The sequence below is a fragment of the Lissotriton helveticus genome, chromosome 1_1 (assembly GCF_964261635.1).
Source record: "Lissotriton helveticus chromosome 1_1, aLisHel1.1, whole genome shotgun sequence".
NCBI lineage: Eukaryota > Metazoa > Chordata > Amphibia > Caudata > Salamandridae > Lissotriton > Lissotriton helveticus.
The window spans coordinates 1,446,862,649-1,446,881,330 of record NC_136057.1 but is presented as its reverse complement, the minus strand read 5'-3'; the positions used below and the strand labels follow the sequence as shown (position 1 = coordinate 1,446,881,330).

Genomic DNA, 18,682 nt, shown 5'->3' with positions numbered 1-18,682 from the left:
CCCCTGACGAAGGGCCCACAGAGGCCCGAAATGCATTGGGTTTGCAATAAACTGCTTTTTCATGAAATCTGCTTCAGCACGTATTTTTGATAGAAGAGGTTCGGATGGCCCATCAGAAGTATGAGAAACAGAGAAAATTGGCATTTACTTGCATGTGGTTTATAAAAGGTCAACAAAGAAAAGGGATTGAAGACGCGACAAAATGGTTTAATAATGATTAAAATGATGAATTATGGATGATGGCACTGCAAAAGCAGCAGCGATTGTGCCAAGGTTGGGGACACTATCCAGTGTCCCAATGTTGTGATTAACAGTACCACGTGCCACTGGGGCTGGGCACGTCACCCTTGCGCACGCATTGTGTAATTGAAGGATTAACATGAGTAACTGGAAGCATTGAAGGAGTGCATCCCAACCATGAATGATGTTCCTTTATATATAGAAACATAGTAACCTATAAGTCACTCCTATGCAGGCCTTAACAATCCTGGAGGCAGAGTGCTTGGTTTTATGTGAGAAGGTGCCCTAGCATGAGCTGAGCCCCTCTGCAGCTTTCGCAACCATGTCCTTATAGCTGTTCTATGATATAGCCATACCATATACTCTTAAGTGCATTATAATCCTCGCGGTTAATGCTAACTTTGGTTTGGCTTTATCAAAACATGTCGTGTAAGGATTCAAACACTTTGGAATACTACCCCCCATGCCAGTTCTGGCAGCAGGGGTAGCATTCCACCCTTCTAGAGGGAGAAGACATGTAGTTACTGCTTTACCCGGTTAAAGTTAAACAGAGCCTCAGCATAACAAAATGGATGCTGCTGCCACAGACACTAGTCTGACCTCCAGCAGCTGGACGAAACTCCAGCAAGGGAGGCTTGGACAATAGGTTTCCTGTCGAGTATTGTATTGGGGCAGGGTGGGTTAAATGGAAAGATGCTTTTCCAGACACTGCCTGGGGCACACAAGGTGCTCCATGCATAGCCCGGTTTAAACCAGTTGCTGGGGCACTCCAGCCCGCTCTGGCGCGAAACTGGACAAAGAGAAAGGGGTTTAACCACCCCCTTCTCAGGGTCCACCCATAGGAGGGACCTAGCAGGTAATCCAGCCCCTAGAATCAGTATAAAGATAGGAGCGGTGTCTAGAGACATTAGATTATCCTGGACTGAAACGGAACTCTTGGTCCTTCGACATTCTATACCGACTAGAAGACTGAAGACATCTCCCTTGTGGGCAAGGAGTGACCACCCTGCAAACAGGCACCACCAGTAATTTGCTGGTTTGCTTTGTCGACGCTCCTGCCGGAACCCGAAGACTCAGCCACTCAGGAACTGGACTTTCAGACTTCTCAGACTCTGAACCACAGCAAAGCTGAGACCCGTGGCGGACACGAGAGACGTGGGACCGGACATCCTGGACTACCTGCAGTTTGCTAACAGTGCAACTACCGAGGCACCCTCGCAGTTGTGCATTGAGGTTTGAGAAGCCCCAGACCCGAGCGCCATTTGCACCGAAGCTCAGCCCTCCACGAGTGCCGCGTGGGGCCTGCCTTTGCATTTCAGCTTGACGCGTCTTCCCGGTTGCTAGCCCGTTGGCTAGTTAGCCCTCCGAAGACTTTCTTTTTAAACTACACCACTTTCCTGGTTGCTCCAGCTTCCCTGCAAAGGAGAAGCTCCCCAGACCTTGCTGGTCTGAACTGAAGCCCATCTTCCCTTCTTGCGTGGATTGCGTTTTCCAAGGCTTGTTGGGTCCAATCCGGATACCGACCCCGCAGTCAACTAGATCCTTCGTAGGACAGCTCGTAACCAGCTCCTGGTCGTAGTCGACGCCTCCTGGTCCTCGTGGCTGCAGAGACAAGCTTCACCTCTTCACCTGATTGCATCTAGACATCGCCTGGTTCCTTCCTGGTCACTGGCTAGTGACCCAGACTCTGTCCCCTCTGCTTTCAGGTTCTTCACATCTTCGATCCACCCTTGGATCCACCTATACACTTTTCTCCTGGTCGCCTGCAGCACTTCTTTGCAGCTCTCCATAGGAAACAGCGACGAAACCAGACACGAAAAGACACCTATGCACCCGGCTTCCCTGGGTGAGGTAACTCGAGTACTCCGGTGCTCCCTTGCGTGTTGCCTCTCGAGGTGTCCTAGTTTAAAAGGGTTTTACCGTAGTCCATCCAGAAGTGTCCTTAATCAATTACTTTTTAACTTGTACGTTCCCATTATAACTTTATGGTAACTCGCTACTGTGTTCCCACACTGCACGTGTCTCCACTGGATCTCCTACTTCCTAACCTTTGGTTCTGTAGTGTAGCCCCAGCGATTCACTAGGCTCAAGGCCCATTCACTATTCCTGAAGAGGTCCTTATACCACTTACTTAGTATATGGTTCGTGAGGCCCCTAGGGCAGAATTGTATCTGTGCAACTTAAAGTATGCTTAATGAGTAACTTGTGATGTATTTCGATCTCTGACCTCATAAAGAGTGCAGAGGGGTTGTGTTAGTAATGAATACATATATATTTGATATATACTTTGTGTGGTGTCCTTTCATTTGGTATTCAAGGGATTATATATGGTAAAACAGCTTGCTTCACATGCTCTCTGAAGTTTTAGCATAAGACTGCTGGTCCATGCTACCACTAGGATAGCTTGTCTATAAGGTTGATTTTACAACCACCATCAATAAGGGTCGTTTAGACTGGTGCAAGGTGCCCACTAGAATAGTGGACATCATATACCAGGCTATCTTCTCACAGCAGGGTCAGTAGGTGCTGGTTTATATTTCTTTTCAAGCCTGGGCGTGATGATTCTTGCCCTTACAGGATCTTTGAAAACCTCATCTGCATGTAAAAGCATTCCCTTAAGCAGTGTATGTGTATGTGTATTGAGTAACTTAGGGTCTCAAACAAGTAGTCCTCCTCTAAAGCCTTCTTATGTAGTTCCACCCTATGGTAATGAGCAGCCCAGTTAAGAAGCTTAATGTAGACTATATTGTTGTCAGGTGGTGATGGCCTGGACGGGTATAAGTCAGGGTCAAGTGTGTGGGTGAGTGTTAATATCCTCCCAGGGGTCGACATCTTTTGGCCTTTCCCCATCCCCTTCATCTTGTGGGTCAGGTGATAGTGGTGAATTAGTGGGTGTGACAAGTGAGGATTAATAGGTGAAGGAGGTGAAACAAGTTGGTGAAGGATTAGTACCCACATTCCATTTCTTCAGTGGCATTTGGTGCTCAACCTGTTGGCCCAGTTTCCTTTTTCCAGGAAGTTTGGCATGAATATGTCCAGTATCTGGGTTAATACCAGTTCTTTCTGTTTTGGAGCTGAAGGTGGAATATCGAACCGAGGCACTTTTGGCGGAGTCTTTTTATCTTTACTTGGCGTTTTCGGTGTCAAACGTTTCGGCTCCGAACTCTTCGGTACCCAAGATTTACTCTTCAACAAAGATGGAACGTGGACCAGGACATGCTTGGATTTCGGGGCCAAGGATTTTGGTTCGGTGCCGGCATGGGGCCAACTCTATCCCAAGCCGGAAGGCTTCTGTGTTTCGGCGCTGAGGGGTGCTCTAAGCTTTTTCTCAGTGCTGACCTTGGCCCGCAGGCAGAGGAAGGACCGTAGCCTTTCTTGTTTTGTGTTTTTCAGGCAAGGGGTTTCTGTACTCAGGGTACACTGACCCAGTGTAACTTGCTCCTCTTCTTCCATGTCAGAGTCTGCCTCGTACACAAAGAGGTGTTCTTCCTCAGCTCCTTCAGCTTGCATTTCTTCTCGGTCATAATCTTCGCCGAAGGTGTCCGGTACAGAGCTGCCTTGGTGTTGCATCTTGTGACGTCAAGCCAGACGGTCACAAAGTGTTTTCTTCGATCGGAATTATCGGCACGAGTCACAGTCTTTCTAGTTATGTTCCAGGGACAAACCGAGGTTGCGCACTTCGTGCAGATTGTTGCATGGACACTTAGCGCAACACCCAGGACAGAGCTTGAATGGAGTCCGTTCCATCGACTGCTAGCAAGCCCGGCGCGGGTAGACCCAAGGCCCTCCACGAGTTTTCTGATTGAAGATCTTTTAGTCGAAACGATAAGCGGAGAATGGGAAACATGATCGAGAAACAATACCTTTGAAGGTAGTGGATTGCGCAAAGGGAACCCAAGAAACTGTGCCGAACCAGAGCGCAGCAATTCACATCCAAACCAGATGGCAGAAAAAAAACAATCTAACAATGGAGCCGATGCCCATGCGCACCATCCCCGAAAGGAGGAGTCACCTACCGCGTGACTGGAAAAGACTTCTTCGAACAAAAACAAAGTGGAAACATCCAGACCCACTACTACATGGCGGGCTATGCAAAGCATGTGATCTACAGCTCACATGCCTCAAACATTACTGTCCCTTTTTTAAATTCTTACTCCAGGGGTTGAGGACCATGCCTTGCCGTTTTTTAATGGCAGCCACATCATAGATTTCAATATTGCAGCCAGACAAACTGTTTCAGGAACTTTTCTTGCTCCCATTTTAGTTTTTAATTTGAACCCTTATTGACAGATCTGCTTTAAACTTGCCATGACAAGTTCAAAGTAGATGAACTTTTTTATTGGAAAGTTTTAAGCAGCTTTATCGAAGGTGGCGCACACTAAGTAAACAAAAACACCCTTATAATGGAAACTCTCAACCCAACATAATGCACAAGTACTAACATGGTATGTGAAATAGACAAACACAAAACATACATCTACAGATCTGTGCAGTCAACACTTTCTCTGTCAATTAAGACCACATTAGCTAATTAAATTAGCAAAAGACCCTGACGTTTAAGTTGAAAGGTTTTGGAACCATAAGTTAACTGGAGCACCAACCCTAATTCCCACTACAGCCTCCTATTTGAATGCATTATTGTTCCAAATATTCACTGTACCGTCATTTTGCTGCAACTCGGCATTCAGGGCCATGGCCTCCAACTCTGCTTCCCTCTGTGCCTCAAACAGAGCTGCCAACCCCTTCTTGGTCCGCGTGTGAGATTTGCGTTGCCGCACCATGAAGCCACCAATTCCTTTCAAAAGAGAAGACAAAAACCCCGATGAAAAGCAGATACTGATCCAGGCATTCATGTACACAAAGGAAAACATCAGTCCATCTAAAATAAATCAAAGCTTTCTCTGAAACCATGTCATTTTTCCGTTCCTGTTTTCAACCCAATAGACCAGAATTTCACACACATTGCTCCCACATTAGCAAGTGTAAGAAAATGGCTGTGAAGTACACCAATCTCTGTACATATCCCCTGCCTTCTCTGCCAACTATCCTTCCTGTACCATAGGTGACTGCTCCACATTAAATAACCCAGCAATCACTCCTCACCAGGCCGATATGGCTTTCTCTTCTTCTTCTTGCTATCATCCAGTTCCTCTAATCCTTTGTCCGGCTCCATCTCACAGTCTCCTTGCCGGGAAGATTCAAGGTCCACTCCTTCTTCCTGCCCGGGTTCCATCTCTCCAACTCCCTCCTGAGCAGGGTCCATTTCACTGCAGAAGTCTTGCCCAGGTTCCAGTCCACTGCCTGCATCCTGCTCAGGAGTTCCAGGAGGTTCCAGCTTAATCTCACAGTCCATTGGGTCTTCACTAATTGCTATCAAGACACAAAAAAAAAATGCATTAGCCAGTCTCTACTTATCACTGGTAATGTGAATACTGTGTTAGTGGAGGGCCAATCCTTGCCCTTGCAAATGCAGAGCGCTTGATAGGCACCATCCACTTATCATAGCAACCTTCGGACATGCCAGAGGAAGACAAGATCTCTAAACATCCCCAGGTTTGCTTGTGTACCTTCCACTTTCATTTCATCCACTTCCATCTCGCCCTCCTCTTTCTTGTCATCCTGGACAGTGAGGTCTACAGACTCCATGCCCAATTCTCCACTTGTAGAGAGACGAGAGCGTCGCTGCTTCCTTTTCTGTACTGGTGACAAGGTGAGGCTGCGCAGAGCAGACATTCCAGTCTCTGTTAGCCAGACACCTTCAAACCGGAAAAACTGTGGCTCTACCAAGAAAAATATAGACAACAGGAGGAGATTAGACTTCTTAGCGTAATTAAATCACAACCACATTAAAGAAGGTCAGAGCCAACACACAGTAGCTCTAAAGAAATACAAAAAACCCATGCAACAGTGGCTTACCTGGCTCTTTTACTTTCACAGTTACAACTACTTCTGGAACAATGACTGGAACTGAAGGGATAAAAGAGGAGAACATGAGTTATGTTGCAGATACAAAGCTCAGCCCAACAGTTCACTTCATTCAAACCAACCCCCTCCCCAAAAAATATAAACTGCGTAACATGGATACTATAGCAGTATAAGACTATTGTGCATATCCAGCCTTCCAGTTTCACCATTTGCTGTAACAACTTCTAGGCGGCCTGGCTTTGTCTTTGCGTATTAATTCCTTTACCAACTTTTACTAAAACCTCCTGCTGGGAAGCAACTTCCTTCATTTCCCACCGTAACATTAAGAAATGAAAACGATGCTTATGAGTACAAATAGTTTTCAGGCTGGAACTACTGGGATCACATGCTGTGCATTATTTCACCATCTAGAAGGTAGGTCTGAGACATTTCCATTTTCTTCCCCTTTTTTACCCTTTTTGGAGCCATCCAGACAGAGTAATGCTAACCCCCTTTGAAACTGAACCTGAGCCCATAATGAAGCAATCAATACATGGTCACAATCTTTAGTTCTATTTTCCCTATTGTTTTGACATTTGTAATTAATCACTTTGCTTCACTTCAGTACAGCGTCTTTCATGTTTGTGTCAGTGACCTTACGACTGAGGACGAGAGTGAATCGTACAGAAATCCGTAATAGACTCAAGCTGGAAAAAGGAAATGTTATTTAGCCTTAACTATCAGTTAGCAGACTGTAGTGCTATAGTCACGTGCTTTGCACACCCCTGATATCTGATGTTAAGCATGGATGTTGAAACTTGCTAGTCTATGAAGTAAAAGGTTTCAGATTCGACATTAGTCAGTATCCCTCCCGCAACCCACAATGCAGAAGGAAAAGATTTTAGCTCCACATTGTTTCTTTCACCCCAAAAGTGTAAAAGAAGACACATTGAGTTAAGTGAAGCAGGAAAGCTTATGTGTACAGGTGCATTGAGAATGTGATTTTATTGCCTCGGGTTTATGTTCTAACAACCTCAACATAAGCTTACCTCAGAAAAGTGAGAGGGTGCATAAGAATCTATAGCACTACAGGCTGCAAACCGGCTGTCACAGGTAATTAATATTTTCTCCTTGCAGCACGCGTAACTAAAGCAAATGCTAGGCACAAACTCAAGAGCAGTGACCTCTTCAATACAGTGGGTGGCTTCAGAGCAGATGATGTTTGGACTACCGTTTTAAGGATACGTGAGCTGAGCTGAGCTTTTTGGCCAGCATAAATGTCTTACACAGTAATGCTTTGTGAAGGTGGGTAGTACCGATCATTTCACAGCTTTGCAGACATCAGCAAGCAGTATGTTTCCTAGGGAAGTTACAGTGGTTCTTTATTTGTGAGTCAAATGTGCCCTATATCCAGTATTTAGTGGACATTTAGCTATGGCAGAGCACGTTTGAATGAGCTCAACTATCCAAGATCTGACTTGGAATTAAGGGTTTTAAAATGGGGTTTGGCAAAAGCCACTAAGTTGCTTATTGTATAATCAAAGTAATACTCAAGGGTTCCTTTCATATCTAATACATGTAATCCTATTACTGCAACTGACTGAGGTTGCAGAAAGAAGCTTGTTAAACTAATATTTTGATTAACATGCAATTGGGCGATCATTTTAGGCAGGAAGCAAGAGGTAGTCCCGCAAGTGAAAAACTACTGTTCCACCATTCAGTTTGTGCTATACTATGGGCTCATCCAACACTAGATCTTACCACCAACCCATCACAAGTGACCACTCCCTGGACAGATACTCCTATAGACAGTGAGCATTTAGCATTTTTAAAAGATGCAATCATTCGCAGTAACTGAGTGATTAATCTCCCTGTCAGAGGACGTGAGGTGTGGTGTGGTAAAGGGGAAGCAACCTCTGAAATTCTATAACTCGTGTTAATAGTATAGGATTTGCCTGTCGCACAAGTTGAACAAGTTACTTACCTTCGGTAACGATATATCTGTAAGAAACAGTAGTTAGTATTAGATTCCTTACCTTAGAATATCCCCAGGCGTCAGTCTGGATCCGGAAACTTTTGCGTAGCAGTACCCCTGCGCGTCGGTAGGCGTCGTCTGCAGGCGTCCCCTGCGGCTCCGCGTCCGTCGTCGGCGTCGTGCGCCGTGATGACGTCACTGGAGTATATAGACGCCGCCTCCGCGCGCTGACGTCAGTTCTTTGCACACAGCTTTTCCGCGCCAGAACACGCAGAGCCATGTGAGAACCAACACTGGTGCCATTTGAAACTAGGGCCCTGAAAGGGATGTCCTTAACCCTAGGTATCAGTTCGCAGAACGGGGAGGATGGGTGGGGCGGTAAGGAATCTAATACTAACTACTGTTTCTTACAGATATATCGTTACCGAAGGTAAGTAACTTGTTCATCTGAAAGAAACAGGTTAGTATTAGATTCCTTACCTTAGAATAGATACCCCAGCAATACCAACCCCGGTGGTGGGTCTGCGAACCAATACAATCCTACACCAGAAAGTCCTGGAGGACCGAACGGCCAAAGAAGCCATCCCTCCGGACTGGACTGTCCAGGCAGTAGTGCCTCGCAAAGGTGTGCAGCGAGGCCCACGTAGCCGCCTGGCAAATGTCCTGCAAGGGGACTCCCCGGCCCAGGGCAGTAGTAGCCGCCGTGGCCCGAGTGGAATGGGCTCTCAGCCCAACAGGAGGCTCCTTCCGAGCCAAAGAGTAGCACGCTTTGATGCACAGGACGACCCACCGAGAGATGGTCAGTTTCTGTACCGCCCTTCCCTTCTTCTCACCCACGTAGCCAACAAACAGTTGGTCATCCACCCGGAACTGGCGTGTGCGATCCATATAAAATGAAAGCGCACGTTTTGGGTCCAGACGATGGAGCCGCTCTTCATCTTTTGAAGGATGCGGAGGCGGGAAGAAGGAGGGTAAGGTGATGGACTGCCCGATGTGAAAAGCAGAAACTACTTTGGGCAGGAAAGAAGGTCTAGTTCTCAGAACCACCTTGTCTGGATGAATGGACATGAAAGGAGGTTTGACAGAAATAGCCTGGAGCTCACTCACTCTCCTGGCAGAGGTGATGGCAACCAGGAAGGCCGTCTTTAAAGTCAGGAGACGGAGAGGACAGGAATGAAGCGGCTCAAAGGGAGCGCACATCAAGAAAGTCAGAACCAGGTTCAAGTCCCACTGAGGCATCACGAACGGAACAGGTGGATACATGTGCGTGATGCCCTTCAAGAATCTCGTTACAATAGGGGACTTGAACAAAGATGGCTGATCAGGTAGCCTTAAGAAAGCGGAAAGGGCAGAAAGGTAGCCCTTGATAGTGCCCAGAGCAGAGCCCTGCTGGGCAAGAGAGAAGAAAGAGGAGAACCTCGGAGAGAGGGGCAGAAAGGGGATCCACAGCCTTTGCTGTGCACCATGCCACAAATCTGTTCCACCGGCAAGCGTATACCGACTTTGTGGAGGGACGCCTGGCTGCCAGAATCACATCACAGACTTCAGGAGGCAAGTCAAATGGCCTCAACTGTCGCCGCTCAATCTCCACGCATGGAGGTGGAGACTGGACAGGTTCGGGTGGAGGACCGTCCCCTGCTGCTGCGACAGAAGGTCCTCCTGAAGGGGCAGGCGGATCGAGGGACCGACTGACATGCTGAGTAGCTCGGGATACCAGTACCTTCGAGCCCAGTCCGGAGCCACAAGGATAACTTGGGCCCGGTCGCGCCTGATCTTCTTCAGCACTCTGGGCAGAAGTGGTATAGGCGGAAAGGCGTACAACAGACCGCAACTCCACTCGCGCCGAAAGGCGTCGCCGTGCGAGTGCCGTCTTGGAAACTTCAACGCGCAGAACTGATGACATTGCGCGTTCTCTTCTGTGGCGAATAGATCTAACCAAGGCTCTCCCCATTGCAGAAAGAGGCCTTTCGCCACGTCCGAGTTCAGACGCCATTCGTGATCCACCGAGCACCGACGGCTGAGTTCGTCCGCCCTGGCGTTCAGAGAACCTGCCAGGTGTTGAACCGTCAGAGTCACGCCCTGACGTTCCAGCCATTGCCAGAGACGCAGGGCCTCCTGGCAAAGGGTCCACGACCCCACTCCGCCCTGCTTGTTGCAGTACCACATGGCGGTGGTGTTGTCCGTGAACACCTGCACTACACTCCCGTTGACAAAGGGGAGGAATGCCTTCAGTGCTAGGCGAATCGCCCGCAGCTCCAACATGTTGATATGGAGCCGGGACTCCGCCGGAGACCAGATGCCTCTGATCTCCGCCTCTCCCAAGTGGCCTCCCCAGCCCTGGAGGGACGCGTCCGTCACAACTACGTGCTCCGGTTGGGGAAGGGAGAGGGATCTGCCTCTGACCCAATCGCAGTCCGTAAGCCACCACTGCAACTGTCTCGCAGTGCCCTCCGAGATCAGGACATGGTCGGATAGGTTGCCTTGATGCTGGGCCCACTGAAACTTCAGGTCCCACTGCAGAGCCCGCATCCGCCACCGGGCGTGATGCACCAGAAGGATGCAGGAAGCCATCAGCCCCAGCAGCCGCAGCGTCAACCTGACCGAAACCCGGGATAACGGCTGAAAGATGGGAATCAAAGCCTGTATATCCCGGACCCGCCGTTCCGGAGGATAAACCCGAAACTGCGCCGAGTCGAGAACCGCTCCGATGAAAAGGAGCTTTTGAGAGGGACACAGGTGTGATTTTGGCACATTGATGGAAAACCCCAGCTCGTGCAGGAGGTCTGCCGTCATCTGAAGGTGGTGGACGACTGTCTGGGGCGAGCCCGCCTTCAACAACCAGTCGTCGAGGTAGGGGAAGACTGAAACCCCTAACCGGCGCAGAGGAGCTGCGACCACCGCCATCACTTTCGTGAACACCCGTGGGGCGCTGGTAAGGCCGAATGGGAGCACAATAAACTGAAAGTGCTCGTGGCCTACCGTGAACCGCAGGTAACGCCGGTGGGCCGGCAGGACGGGGATGTGAAAATACGCATCCTGCAAGTCCAACGCCACCATCCAGTCTTGCGGGTCTAGAGCAGCCAAGACCTGAGCCAAAGTCAACATCTTGAACTTCTCCTTCCGGAGGAAGCCGTTGACGTTCCGTAGATCCAAGATAGGACGCAGGCCCCCCTTGTCCTTCTTGGGTACCAGAAAGTAGTGGGAATAGCAACCACACCCTACTTCTGGCCCACGAACGCGCTCGATGGCCCCCTTGGCCAAGAGGGCCGTAACTTCCTCCTGCAGAAGTGTCAAGTGGTCCCCCGACACACGGTGGTTCTGCGGTGGCATGGCTGGAGGAGTGGTCTCGAAGGGGAGGGAGTAGCCCCTTCGGACGAGCTGCAGCACCCACCTGTCCGATGTGATAGTGCGCCAGCGGGAGTGGTGATGGCGAACCCTGCCACCCACTGGCGTCACATGGGCCTGAAAGCTCGGACTAGGAGGATTTGGAGGCTGATGCTGCGGGGGGAGGTGTGGCCTGACCGCGCCGTTGTCCCCGACCGCCTCCACGGCGGAATCCACGGCCGCCACCGCGTTGAGAAGTGTTCTGCGGTTCGTGGCTGGCAGCACGTGTGGGACCGCCCCTTCCTTGGCCACGAAAGGAGCGAAACGAACCCGTTTGCTGGCGCTGGGTCGAGAGACCCAAGGACTTGGCCGTGACCCTGGAGTCCTTGAAGCGCTCAAGCGCGTGGTCCGCTTTGTCGCCAAACAGGCGACTGCCATCGAACGGCATGTCCATCAAAGTATTTTGGACATCCGTCGAAAAGTTGGCGGATCTCAGCCAGGCGTGGCGACGAATCGCCACCGTCGTGGACATCGCTCTGCCCAGCGAGTCGGTCGTATCAAGACCACACCTGATGGAATATCTCGCCGCGTCTCGGCCTTCAATCATAGCCTGGCCGAGCTTGTCCCGTACCTCCTGCGGGCATTGCGGCAGACACTCCGCGACCGTATCCCACAGAGAGTGGGTGTAGCGGCCCAAGAGGCATGCGGTGTTGCAAGACCGCAGTCCCAGACTCAGGGACGAGAAGACCTTCTTTCCATACTGGTCGTACCTCTTCGATTCCCGGTCGGGCGGGGCCGACGGGAATGCGGTTTGGGAAGTTGAGGCCTGGATCACCAGACTCTCAGGGGTGGGATGGGTGGACAGGAACTTAGGGTCGTACGGACGGTGGCGTCTGGCCACGTTCCTATCAACAGGCGAACCTGAAGCGGGCCTGGACCACGTGCCCAAAAGAACGTCTGTCAAGGCTTCATTGAACGGCAGCAGAGGCTCCTGTGGGCATGACTGCGGTTTGAAGACCTCGGTGAGGATGTTAGGCCTCACTTTAGCGACGGGGAGCTCAAGGCGTAAAGCCTTGGCAGCCCTCATCAACACCACTGAATAAGCAGCCCCAGCCTCCGAAGCCACAGTAGGAGGCGAGACAAAACCAGGGTTAGGAGAATCGTCCAGACCACTGGCCTCACCCAAGTCACCTGTCCAGTCCACGTCGTACTGACACTCGCGTGACAGAGGGTCCTCAGACCCCTCCCAACCCTCTCCATAATCTTCATCCTCACCATATTCTGAGTCAACGATGTAGACCGGCTCCTCGGGGCCAATGGGCCCCATCGGCGCCGGACTCTGCGTCGGCCGACGCCGGTCCGACTCCGCGTCCGGAGTAGGAGAGGGAATGGGGGTGGCGCCGCCCGGAGCCGGCGCCGGAGCCCCGACGCCGGCCGGCGACGGAGTCGCGGCGCCGCGCGGAGGCGGCACCATGGGTTGCCCCGATGGAATCGGCGCCGGAGAGGCCGGCGGACCAGCCGGCGTCGACCCTGAAGGACCCAGCGGCGCCGGGGCAGGAGCCGTCGGCGGCGTCGGGGCCGGAGCACCCGACGGCGTCGGGGCCGGAGCACCCGACGGCGTCGGAGCAGGAGCACCCGAACCGCTCGGGCCCCCGGACGGGACCACCGGGCCCGCAGGCGCCGTAGGCCCCGCCGGAGGAGACAGCGCCCTCATGGCCATGAGGAACTCCTCTATCTCCTCGCGCGACGCGCCTTGCCCAGGGACCGACGGGTATGGAGCAGGCAGTGTCGGCGACCCACGCGGGGCCGCGGGGGTGGGGCTACCCGAACCCCCGGCCGCATCGCGCGAGCGTCGGGGGGGGAGTCGGGGGTGCGATGACGACGCCCCGACTTCTTGTTTCTTACCTGAGGAACCGGAGGAATGGTGACGACTTCCGGAGCGCTCGTGGCGGCTCCGCGACCGTTCTCTCGACCGCTCCCTCGACCTCCGGCCGGACCGGGACCGCTCTCGACGCGGGGCAGACACCCGGAGCTCGAGTAGCTTGCGGGACCGCTCCCGTCTAGCCTTACTCGTCAAGGCCCGGCAGTCGACGCAGGACTCCACGTCGTGGTCCGCGCCCAGGCACCGGAGGCAGAGTCGATGGTGGTCGGTGACCGACATCGTGCGATCACACCCGTCACAGTTCTTAAAACCGGGCATCCTACCGGCACCTTAAGAGTTAGAGTTAATCAAAAAACTTTGGTCAAAAGACCGGAGTACTGCTCTTCGGATCTGCGCTAACTGGCGCGGAAAAAAGAAGAACTGACGTCAGCGCGCGGAGGCGGCGTCTATATACTCCAGCGACGTCATCACGGCGCACGACGCCGACGACGGACGCGGAGCCGCAGGGGACGCCTGCAGACGACGCCTACCGACGCGCAGGGGTACTGCTACGCAAAAGTTTCCGGATCCAGACTGACGCCTGGGGATATTCTAAGGTAAGGAATCTAATACTAACCTGTTTCTTTCAGATACTTACCTTCGGTAACAATATATCTGTAAGGAACATTAGTTAGTGATAGATTTGTTACCTTAGAATTACCCCCAGGAGTCAGATTGGATCTGGAAAGGTTTCGTGAGCAGTACCCCTGTGCGTCGGAAGTTGGCGTCATGCGGCTCTGCATCCGTCTTTGGCGTCGTGGTCGCCGAGATGATGTTGCAGCAGCTACTTAGATGCCGCCCTCGGGCGCTGACATCAGATCTGTACACGACTTTTCGCGCCAGGAACGCAGAGCCATGCAAGATACTGACCACTGGTGCATTGAAACTAGGGCTCTGAAAGGGATGACCTTAACCCTAGAAATCAGTTCGCAGAAACGGAGAAGATAGGTGGGGCAGTAAGCAATCAATCACTAACTAATGTTTCTTATACTTATAGTTACCGAAGTTAAGTAACTTGTGCATCTGAAAGAAACACGTTAGTGATAGATTGCTTACCTTAGAATAGGTACCCCAGCAATACCAACCCCAGTGGTGTCACACATCCCTGTGTGCCATGTCCACAAACCCACTGCCCTGGCATACCTCAGTCACCCCTCCAGCTGGGTGCACTTTGCCAGTGGGGTGGGCACAGGTGCATGAGCCCTGTGCCCCTACGGTACCCAGGGCCATGCCTGGGCACTAAGTGCAGTGCTCCCATTAGGAGTATATTGTGCTGGGAGGTTGTCATTACGAACTCCACAGCACCAAAATGGCTAGACTGAGAAGTTTGGTATCAAACTTCTTAGCACATTAAACCCACACTGATGCCAGTGTGGGACTTAATGTAAAATGCACTACAGAGGGCATCTTAGAGATGACCCCTAAAATCTAACCAACTCCCAGTGTCCTGACTGCGTGGTTACAGAGGCTTCCACCACCAGACATGTTTCTGGAACCCTGGGTCGAAAGGCTGCCGCTCTCGGGGCCCTGAAACAATGCACATCCTGGGACAAGGCGCCAAGCCTCCTCCCCCATGATGGGCAGGGGAAGCTTCAAAGGCATGCCGCCTTTTGTGAGCTTCCCCAGGCCAATTGCTGTACTCAGCAACTGGCACCCACCGGTTCGGACCCCCACTCTGGCGGGAAGACAGGCGGGAAACCCTAAGTGAGAAAAGGGGGTGTTGCCAGCCTCTGCCAACCCCACCCCACAGGTGGGATAGGCGAGGTGAAGCATAACTCCAGGCTCCCGCCATCTTGAAGATGGGCAGTCCTACCCAATCAGCGATAGGCCCCTGCCCCCCTCCTACAGAAGAGGAGCAGGATAGGGGGTGTACTCACCGCAGGACAGGGACCCATTGGTCCCTGCCCTTGCCCTACCGGTCATACCCCTAAATTTAGTATTTAGGGGCACCCTGAACCTTCCTTCCTCAAATCCCGATTTTGAAACAAGAAGAACAAGAAGAAAGAAGACCTGCCGAGCAGTTGCTAACAATAGGACAACACCAACTGACTTGGCCCCAGCCCTACAGGACTGTCGACCCTCAAACCTGCTCCTGCTAAACCCCAGCGTCTCCTGTGGTCAGCAACCCAGAAAACCCCAGAGGACCTGATAGCCTTGCTAATCTAAAGACTGGGACTCCCACGAGCAGTGGTTCTGCTCAAACAAGCAACACCCAGGTGCCAGCCAGGAACCGCAAATCCAGCACACTCTGCACCCGCTGAGCCCGGTCTGTGCCTGAGTGAACAAAGACCACAAGGACATCCCCCCGGCGATTGTGACCTGAAATCCAGTGGCCAAGGACCCTCCTGGACGCTCCTGACGCCTGCAGCCTCACAACAAGGGACCCCTCCAACCGCGACAAACTGAGGGTAAGATTTCCCGATGTCAAAAGACACCTCTGCACTCGGCGCCCCAAGGCCCCCTGCGCCCGACTCCTGGGTGTCTACCTATCCTCCAAGATCTCAAACTTACCTCTCGAAGTGGTGGTCGCACCTGAAGAATCTCCGTCCCCGAGCCTGCAGCCTTTGTTCAACTTCCAGCTTTCCCAGTGACTAACATTGGGCGCCCGAAGGCCCAAAAGCACTCTGCACCCAGCCGCCCGGGTGCCACTGGGAGTGCAGCACCAATCCTATTCTCCTTTCCCACTTGCCCTGTGTAAGTGACCAGGAGCTCAGCTCCCACAGCCGCGAGGCCTGGCTGCTAGCAGCCACCAACCGAAGGTCCCCTATCCTCTATAGGATAACATTGGGCCTACTCACTCTGCACCCGGCTGCCCAGGTGCCGCTGAGGGTGTAACAACAGTACTTACCTGACCCTGGGGGACCCCTGAGGCTACCCCAAGAACCTTAACTCTGCCAGCCTAGTACTTATCCAAAGACCGATAACTTGATTTTCTCCATAGGGTAACATTGGCTGGTTTCACTTGGAAATTCTTCTAAGAGTCGAATTTTGCAACTTTGAAATAATCCTTAAAAATCGTGCGAACATCAAAAATATAATTACTCACCTTTGATCATGAGAGATCAGTGCTGTATCTTTGAGCCCAGCACTGAACCTAAAACGTAATAATAACCGTGATTTACTGTTAACCCGATTTTCCCCCATAGGAATACATTGCTTGGTTTTCACCAACATTTCTTTTAAGGGTTGATTTTCAAAACATTCGAATATTCCTTAAAAATCGCCTGTGTAACAAAAACGATTTCTTTCAAATGTTTAAAGGAAAAGCACCAGGGCTGAATCCAGGATCCAGCCCTGAGTAACAAAACATTTGTAAAGTGATTTTATTGCATTTACTTAAAACATCCCTTTGAGCTCAATGTTATTTTGTGTTTAACTTGTGTTGCATATTGCAACAACTGTATCTATTGCATTCTAAAGTCTATTGCTCTTTGAAAGTATTCAATTGCAACATCTCATTCTGAGAAAGTATCTATGGTACCTTTTTGGGGTTCTAAAATAAACTATATATTTTTATATACAAAACAATTGGCCTAGAGGTCAGTTCTTGAGTGTGTAAGACCATTTGCTGACTGAGTGTGTACAACAAATGCTTTACACTGTCCTCTGACACGGTCTTACTGCTCGACCAAGCTACCACTTTAGAGAGTACGGTTATATCTAACTTTAGCGTCTGCCATACCTCTGGGGACTGTGGACTGTGTACACTGAACCTTACTTTGGTTCAGTATATACAGAACCACTTTCTTACAAAGTGTCATTAATTACAAAAAATTAACAGGGGTAACTGAACCCTGATTATTTTTTTACCTGTAAATGTAACTTTTTACTCTGAAAATGTTTTTTAGAAATGTACATAAATGTGTTTAAACTGTGCTTTTATGATTTAGTTCTTAAATAGAATAAAGCTATTTGTGATTTGATAACCAAGTTCATGTCCCACTGAGGAATCACAAAAGGAATGGGAGGGAAAAGGTGAGTAATGCTTTTGAGGAATCTATTCACAACAAAGGACTTAAAAAGAGAGGACTGATCAGGAAGCCTGAGAAAGGCTGAAATAGCAGAAAGATAGACCTTGATAGTGCCCAGAACAGAGTCTTGCCGGGCCAAAGAAAGAAGGAACACAAGGACTTCTGAAAGAGGGGCAGAAAGGGGATCCACAGCCTTTGCTGTGCACCATGGCATAAACTTGTTCCAACGGCAGGCGTATACCAACTTAGTGGAGGGGCGCCTTGCTGCCAGAATCACATTACAGACTTCAGGAGGCAAGTCAAAAGGAATCAACTGCCGCCACACAATCTCCACGCAGGGAGGTGGAGATTGGACAGGTTCGGGTGGAGGACTGTCCCCTGCTGCTGCGACAGAAGATCCTCCCGAAGAGGCAGTCGGATCGGGGGATCGATTGTCATACTGAGTAGCTCGGATACCATACTCTTCGAGCCCAGTTCAGAGCCACAAGAATGACTTGGGCCCGGTAGCACCTGATCTTCTTCAGCACTCTGGGCAGAAGTGGTATAGGCGGAAGAGCGTACAACAGACCACAATTCCACTCGCGACTAAAAGCATAGCCTAGCGAGTGGCGCCTTGAAAATTCCAAAGTGCAGAACTGCTGGCATTGCGCGTTCCCTTCGGTGACGAATAGATCTAACCAAGACTCTCCCCACTTTTGAAAGAGACCTTGCACCACTTCCGAGTGAAGACGCCATTCGTGATCCATCATGCAAGTGCGGCTGAGTTCGTCCGTCCTGGCATTTAGTGAACCTGTCAGGTGGTGAACCACCAGGGAAATGCCCTGATGTTCCAGCCATGTCCAGAGGCGCAGCGCCTCCTGACGCACAAGTTACTACGTGTGTAAAGATATATTTGTAAGAGACATTAGTTAGTGATAGATTCCTTACCTTACAATAGATACCCCAGCAATACCAACCCCAGTGGTGGGTCTGTGAACAAGATCACACCAGAAAGTCATCAGCAGTACCCCTGCGCGTCAGTAGGTGGCGTCGTGCAGCTCCGTGTCCGTCACTGGCGTCGTAAGCGCCGAGATGACGTGACGGAGACTACTTAGGTGCCAACCATGTCCGCTGACGTCAGTTCTGTACCCGAATTTCCGTACCAGGAACGCAGAGCCATGCAATAAATTGACCACTGGTGCCATGAAACTAGGGCCTTGAAAGGGATGACCTTAACCCTTGAAATCAGTTCGCAGAACGGGGAGGATGGGTGGGTCGGTAAGAAATCTATCACTAACTGATGTCTCTTACAGATCTATGCGAACAAGGTCACAGCAGAAAGTCACGGAGAACAGAACGGCCAAAGAA

General features: G+C 50.9%; 1 protein-coding gene across 9 annotated transcripts in view; it reads right to left on the bottom strand.

Annotated features, from left to right (window-relative positions):
• Window positions 1-18,682, bottom strand: part of KMT2D (lysine methyltransferase 2D) — a 1,543,965-nt gene that overhangs the window by 954,089 nt on the left and 571,194 nt on the right. For all 9 annotated transcript variants that reach the window (XM_078685770.1, XM_078685786.1, XM_078685782.1 and 6 more), the window contains 4 exons: window positions 6,157-6,207; window positions 5,808-6,020; window positions 5,344-5,610; window positions 4,901-5,035 (listed from right to left, as the gene is read on the bottom strand). In XM_078685770.1, the coding sequence (XP_078541896.1) occupies window positions 4,901-5,035; window positions 5,344-5,610; window positions 5,808-6,020; window positions 6,157-6,207 (666 nt within the window). The remainder of the gene's footprint in view (window positions 1-4,900; window positions 5,036-5,343; window positions 5,611-5,807; window positions 6,021-6,156; window positions 6,208-18,682) is intronic.